We start from the raw sequence: 7,500 nt of genomic DNA on the forward strand, positions 1-7,500 counted from the left end.
ACACACACACACACACACACAGACACAACACACACAGCACACACACAACACACACACACACAGACACAGACACACGTGCTTTCTGTTTCACACACTGATTGATAATATTCTCTCTCAGGCCTGCCCAGAATATGGAGACAGTACCACATCACGGTAAGTGTGTGTGTGTGTGTGATATAGACCTCAGCCTAAGAGAAAAGAGCAGCTTGTTTGTCAATTAAAAGACGTGATAAAAGCATGAAATGGGCTGCCAACAACCTCACGGGACCAGACTGTGTCTGTAGACAGGGGGGGTCTGTCTGTCTGTCACTCTCCTCTATGGAGATTTCATTAGCTCTGTTTAATGGAAGAGGAGGAGAGGGAGAGGAGGAGGAGAGGAGGAGGAGGGAGAGGAGGGGGGAGGGAGGGAGGGAGAGGAGGGAGGGAGAGGAGGGAGAGAGGAGGAGGGAGGGAGAGAAGGAGAGAGGAGGGAGGAGGAGGAGGGAGTGGAGAGAGGGGGGAGAGGAGAGAGGAGGAGGAGGAGGAGGGAGAGGAGGAGGAGAGGAGGAGGGAGGAGGGAGGGAGGGAGGAGGAGGAGGAGGAGGGAGGAGGGAGAGGGGGAGGGAGGGAGAGGAGGGAGGGGAGAGGAGGGAGAGAGGAGAGGGAGGGAGAGGAGGGAGGGAGAGGGGGGAGGGAGAGGGAGGGAGAGGGAGGGAGGGAGAGGAGGGGAGGGGGAGGAGGAGGAGAGAGGAGGAGGAGGAGCGGGAGGAGGGGGAGGAGCGAGGAGGAGGGGAGAGAGGAGGAGGAGGGAGAGGAGGAGGAGGGAGAGGAGGGAGCGGAGAGGAGGGAGAGAGAGAGGAGGGAGGGAGGGAGAGAGGAGGGAGGGAGGAGAGGAGGAGGAGGAGGAGGAGGGAGGAGGAGGAGGGAGAGAGGAGGGGGGAGGAGGGGAGAGGAGGGGGAAGAGAGAGGAGGGAAGAGGGAGGGAGAGGGAGAGGAGAGGAGGGAGAGGAGGCGAGGGAGGAGGGACGAGAGGGAGGAGGGAGGAGAGAGGAAGGGGGATGGGAGAGGAGGGAGGGAGGGAGGGAGAGGAGGGAGGAGGAGGAGGGAGAGGAGAGGAGGGGGAGGAGGAGGAGGGAGGGAGGAGAGGAAGGGGGAGGAGGGGAGAGAGGAGGAGGATGAGAGAGGAGGAGGATGAGAGGGAGGGGAGGGGAAAGAGGAGGGGAGAGAGAGGGGGAGGGAGGGAGGATGGAGGAGAGGGGAGGAGGAAGGAGGGTGAGGAGGAGGGAGCGTGGAATGAGGAGGAGGGAGGGGAGAGGACGGGGAGGAGGAGGGGAGGGAGGGAAGGAGGAGAGGAGGAGGAGGGACGTGAGGAGGAGGAGGAGGAGGGTGAGGAGGGGAGGGAGGTATGATAGAGAGGCAGAGGGGAGGACCGGGAGGGAGGAGGAGGGAGGAGGGAGGACGGAGGAGAGGGAGGAGGGGAGAGGAAGGAGGAGGATGAGGAGGGAGGCGAGGATGAGAGAGAGGAGGAGGGATGAGGGAGGATGAGAGAGAGGAGGAGGAGGGAGAGAGAGGAGGAGGGAGAGGAGGAGGGAGGGAGGATGAGAGAGAGGAGGAGGGAGAGAGGAGGAGGAGGGAGAGAGGAGGAGGAGGAGGGAGAGTGGAGGAGGGAGAGGAGGAGGAGGGAGAGGAGGAGGGAGAGAAGAAGAGGGGGAGAGAAGAGGAGGGGGGAGAGAAGAGGAGGGGGAGAGAAGAGGAGGGGGAGAGAAGAGGAGGAGGGGAGAAGAGGAGGAGGGGGAAGAGTGGAGGAGGAGGAGGGAGAGAAGAGGAGGGAGGGAGGAGGAGGGAGAAGAGTGGAGGAGGGAGAGAGGAGGAGGAGGAGGGAGGGAGGATGAGAGAGAGGAGGAGGGAGAGAGGAGGAGGAGGAGGGAGGGAGGATGAGAGAGGGAGGATGAGGAGGGAGAGAGGAGGTAGAGAGGAGGAGGAGGAGGGAGAGAGGAGGAGGGAGAGAGGAGGAGGGGGGAGGAGGAGGGAGAGAGGAGGGAGAGAAGAGAGGAGGGGGAGAGAAGAGGAGGGGGGAGAGTGGAGGAGAGAGGGAGGGAAGGAGGAGGGAGAAGAGTGGAGGAGGGAGAGAAGAAGAGGGGGAGAGAAGAGGAGGGGGAGAGAAGAGGAGGGGGAGAGAAGAGGAGGGGGGAGAGGAGAGGAGGAGGGGGAGAGTGGAGGAGGAGGAGGGAGAGAAGAGGAGGGAGGAGGACGGAGGGAGAAGAGTGGAGGAGGGAAGAGAGGAGGAGGAGGAGGGAGGGAGGAGGAGGGAGAGAGGAGGAGGGAGAGAGGAGGAGGAGGAGGGAGGGAGGATGAGAGAGAGGAGGATGAGGAGGGAGAGAGGAGGTAGAGAGGAGGAGGAGGAGGGAGAGAGGAGGAGGGAGAGAGGAGGAGGAGAGGAGGAGGAGGAGGGAGAGGAGGAGGGAGAGAAGAAGAGGAGGGGAGAGAAGAGGAGGGGGGAGAGAGGAGGAGGAGGAGAGAGAGGAGGAGGAGAGAGAGGAGGAGGGAGGGAGAAGAGTGGAGCAGGTCGAGGGGAGGGAAAGGGGAGAGGAGAGAAGGGAGGGAAAGTGGGAGAGGAGAGAAGGGATAATTTAAAAGTATGTATTAGTGTCTAATAGACTAAGTGTCAAAAACGAATGTGGCTCCCACAATCTTTTTTTTATTTATTTTTACTGCTGAGAGTTTCTGCTGAAGACGCTTCATGTTTATGTTTCCACTCAGGGGTTTTCCTTCAGCGATGTCCGGCAGCCAATCAGACTCTCTGTTTATGTTTCCACTCAGGGGTTTTCCTTCAGCGATGTCCGGCAGCCAATCAGGCTCTCAGTTACTGCCGGCTACATTTCCCACTTCGTATTAAACTCCTTTATATTTAAACTCCTCTAGAATAAACAATCTGCATCTCGTAGCTGTTGACTGGCGCCTGTCGGTCACAAAGCCAGCGATGACAGGGAAACGAAGGGAGAGGTTTCACTCTCCCCTAAATCTGTCCAGAATCAACCCCAATGTGATTTAGGAGCTAAGATACAGGAAGTGAATTTGTCTCAGGGAAACGAAGGGAGAGGTTTCACTCTCCCCTAAATCTGTCCAGAATCAACCCAATGTGTTTCTATGTGATTTAGGAGCTAAGATACAGGAATTGAATTTGTCTCAGGGAAACGAAGGGAGAGGTTTCACTCTCCCCTAAATCTGTCCAGAATCAACCCAATGTGTTTCTATGTGATTTAGGAGCTAAGATACAGGAAGTGAATTTGTCTCAGGGAAACGAAGGGAGAGGTTTCACTCTCCCCTAAATCTGTCCAGAATCAACCCAATGTGTTTCTATGTGATTTAGGAGCTAAGATACAGGAAGTGAATTTGTCTCACGTTCATTTATTTCCCTTTGGCGTGTTTCACGTAGCGGAGTCATGGCGTCATGGTAACCTATTTCCGGTGTCTTGATTGACAGCTAGTGTTGCCTGTCTGTCTGCCTGCCTGCCTGTCGTCTGCCTGCTGCCTGCCTCTGTCTGTCTGTGTGTCTGTCTGCCACTTGGTGTAGTCATTAGTCATGATACTGAGTGAGTCTGTCTGCCTCTTGGTGTAGTCATAGTCATGATACTTAGTGAGTCTGTCTGTCTGCCACTTTGGTGTAGTCATTAGTCATGATGCTGAGTGAGTCTGTCTGCCTCTTGGTGTAATCATATGTCACCGTGCTTCTACAACCTGCATTGCTTGCTGTTTGGGGTTTTAGGCTGGGTTTCTGTACAGCACTTGAGATATCAGCTGATGTACGAAGGGCTATATAAATACATTTGATTTGATTTGATGATGCTGAGTGAGTCTGTCTGTCTGCCTCTTGGTGTAGTCATTAGTCATGATGCTGAGTGAGTCTGTCTGTCTGCCTCTTGGTGTCAATCATTAGTCATGATGCTGAGTGAGTCTGTCTGCCTCTTGGTGTAGTCATTAGTCATGATGCTGAGTGGAGTCTGTCTGCCTCTTGGTGTAGTCATTAGTCATGATGCTGAGTGAGTCTGTCTGTCTGCCACTTGGTGTCATCATTAGTCATGATGCTGAGTGAGTCTGTCTGCCTCTTGGTGTAGTCATTAGTCATGATGCTGAGTGAGTCTGTCTGCCTCTGTCTGCCTCATTAGTCATGATGCTGAGTGAGTCTGTCTGCCTCTTAGTGTAGTCATTAGTCATGATGCTGAGTGAGTCTGTCTGCCTCTTAGTGTAGTCATTAGTCATGATGCTGAGTGAGTCTGTCTGCCTCTTGGTGTAGTCATTAGTCATGATGCTGAGTGAGTCTGTCTGCCTCTTAGTGTAGTCATTAGTCATGATGCTGAGTGAGTCTGTTGTGGTAACATCATTGTGGTAATTCATATCTTGTAGCAAAACTTGTAACTAAAGACTTTAATCTCAAGAGAAAAACAGGTTAAAGGTTTAAATATTATTTTACTTAGAAAATAGTCCTGATCAAATAGGTCTAGAAAATACACTGAATTCATTTTCAGTCATTTAAACTGTAGAGCCATGTTTTTCTCCCACGATACCACAACTAATATTTCAGACGGGATCAATGCATTACAATGTACCAGAGTTCACCAACATAGAGCTCCTTCTGCAAAAAAACACAAAATCTAAACCATTGGGGCAACCTCCCCCCCAGACACCCCTCCCGGCTGGCTACTCTATGTACTCTATGTACCTGCAGTGGTAGTGACATTTAGACTATAGTCATTTAGCTGACGTTCTGAGCCAGAGCCACATACAGGACATTCACCTAGAGTAGAGTCAGGACCACCACCTCATTCCTCCAGGTAGAGTCAGGACCACCACCTCATTCCTCCAGGTAGAGTCAGGACCACCTCATACCTCCAGGTAGAGTCAGGACCACCACCTCATTCCTCCAGGTAGAGTCAGGACCACCTCATACCTCCAGGTAGAGTCAGAACCGCCTCATACCTCCAGGTAGATTCAGGACCACCTCATACCTCCAGGTAGAGTCAGGACCACCTCATACCTCCAGGTAGAGTCAGGACCACCTCATACCTCCAGGTAGAGTCAGGACCACCTCATACCTCCAGGTAGAGTCAGGACCACCTCATACCTCCAGGTAGAGTCGGGACCACCTCATACCTCCAGGTAGAGTCAGGACCACCACCTCATACCTCCAGGTAGAGTCAGGACCACCTCATACCTCCAGGTAGAGTCAGGACCACCTCATACCTCCAGGTAGAGTCAGGACCACCACCTCATTCCTCCAGGTAGAGTCAGGACCACCTCATACCTCCAGGTAGAGTCAGGACCACCTCATTCCTCCAGGTAGAGTCAGGACCACCTCATACCTCCAGGTAGAGTCAGGACCACCACCTCATTCCTCCAGGTAGAGTCAGGACCACCTCATACCTCCAGGTAGAGTCAGGACCACCACCTCATTCCTCCAGGTAGAGTCAGGACCACCACCTCATTCCTCCAGGTAGAGTCAGGACCACCACCTCATTCCTCCAGGTAGAGTCAGGACCACCTCATACCTCAAGGTAGAGTCAGGACCACCACCTCATTCCTCCAGGTAGAGTCAGAACCGCCTCATACCTCCAGGTAGATTCAGGACCACCTCATACCTCCAGGTAGAGTCAGGACCACCTCATACCTCCAGGTAGAGTCAGGACCACATCATACCTCCAGGTAGAGTCAGGACCACCTCATACCTCCAGGTAGAGTCAGGACCACCTCATACCTCCAGGTAGAGTCGGGACCACCTCATACCTCCAGGTAGAGTCAGGACCACCACCTCATACCTCCAGGTAGAGTCAGGACCACCTCATACCTCCAGGTAGAGTCAGGACCACCTCATACCTCCAGGTAGAGTCAGGACCACCACCTCATTCCTCCAGGTAGAGTCGGGACCACCTCATACCTCCAGGTAGAGTCAGGACCACCTCATACCTCCAGGTAGAGTCGGGACCACCACCTCATTCCTCCAGGTAGAGTCAGGACCACCTCATACCTCCAGGTAGAGTCAGGACCACCTCATACCTCCAGGTAGAGTCGGGACCACCTCATACCTCCAGGTAGATTCAGGACCACCTCATACCTCCAGGTAGAGTCGGGACCACCTCATACCTCCAGGTAGAGTCAGGACCACCTCATACCTCCAGGTAGAGTCAGTACCACCACCTCATACCTCCAGGTAGAGTCAGGACCACCACCTCATTCCTCCAGGTAGAGTCAGGACCACCTCATACCTCCAGGTAGAGTCAGGACCACCTCATACCTCCAGGTAGAGTCAGGACCACCTCATACCTCCAGGTAGAGTCGGGACCACCTCATACCTCCAGGTAGAGTCAGGACCACCACCTCATACCTCCAGGTAGAGTCAGGACCACCTCATACCTCCAGGTAGAGTCAGGACCACCTCATACCTCCAGGTAGAGTCAGGACCACCTCATACCTCCAGGTAGAGTCAGGACCACCTCATACCTCCAGGTAGAGTCGGGACCACCTCATACCTCCAGGTAGAGTCAGGACCACCACCTCATTCCTCCAGGTAGAGTCAGGACCACCTCATACCTCCAGGTAGAGTCAGGACCGCCTCATACCTCCAGGTAGAGTCAGGACCACCTCATACCTCCAGGTAGAGTCAGGACCACCTCATACTCCAGGTAGAGTCAGTACCACCACCTCATACCTCCAGGTAGAGTCAGTACCACCACCTCATACCTCCAGGTTGAGTCAGTACCACCACCTCATACCTCCAGGTAGAGTCAGTACCACCACCTCATACCTCCAGTTGAGTCAGTACCACCACCTCATACCTCCAGGTAGAGTCAGGACCACCACCTCATACCTCCAGGTTGAGTCAGTACCACCACCTCATACCTCCAGGTAGAGTCAGGACCACCTCATACCTCCAGGTAGAGTCAGGACCACCTCATTCCTCCAGGTAGAGGCAGACCACCTCATACCTCCAGGTAGAGTCAGGACCACCTCATTCCTCCAGGTAGAGGCAGGACCACCTCATACCTCCAGGTAGAGTCAGGACCACCTCATACCTCCAGGTAGAGTCAGGACCACCTCATACCTCCAGGTAGAGTCAGTACCACCACCTCATACCTCCAGGTAGAGTCAGTACCACCTCATACCTCCAGTAGAGTCAGGACCACCTCATACCTCCAGGTTAGAGTCAGTACCACCACCTCATACCTCCAGGTAGAGTCAGTACCACCTCATACCTCCAGGTAGAGTCAGGACCACCTCATACCTCCAGGTAGAGTCAGTACCACCTCATACCTCCAGGTAGAGTCAGGACCACCTCATACCTCCAGGTAGAGTCAGTACCACCACCTCATACCTCCAGGTAGAGTCGGGACCACCTCATACCTCCAGGTAGAGTCAGTACCACTCACTCCAGGTAGAGTCATACCCTCATACCCAGGTAGAGTCAGTACCACCACTCATACTCCAGGTAGAGTCAGGACCAACCTCATACCTCCAGGTAGAGTCAGG

General features: G+C 54.3%; 1 protein-coding gene across 6 annotated transcripts in view; it reads left to right on the top strand.

Annotated features, from left to right (window-relative positions):
• zcchc7 (zinc finger, CCHC domain containing 7) overlaps positions 1 to 7,500 on the top strand; it is a 122,488-nt gene that overhangs the window by 69,158 nt on the left and 45,830 nt on the right. For 5 of the 6 annotated variants that reach the window (XR_004206932.1, XR_004206931.1, XR_004206934.1 and 2 more), the window contains exon 8: positions 119 to 153. Coding sequence is in view for 1 of the 6 variants with exons in the window: in XM_031814830.1 (XP_031670690.1) it covers positions 119 to 153; positions 3,416 to 3,433 (53 nt within the window). In the remaining 5 variants the exon portion in view is untranslated. Of the gene's footprint in view, positions 1 to 118; positions 154 to 3,415; positions 3,434 to 7,500 lie in introns of all 6 variants that reach the window. The other variant, XM_031814830.1, reaches the window with a different exon arrangement.

This window comes from Oncorhynchus kisutch, unplaced genomic scaffold (genome assembly GCF_002021735.2).
Source record: "Oncorhynchus kisutch isolate 150728-3 unplaced genomic scaffold, Okis_V2 Okis07a-Okis12b_hom, whole genome shotgun sequence".
Classification (NCBI taxonomy): domain Eukaryota; kingdom Metazoa; phylum Chordata; class Actinopteri; order Salmoniformes; family Salmonidae; genus Oncorhynchus; species Oncorhynchus kisutch.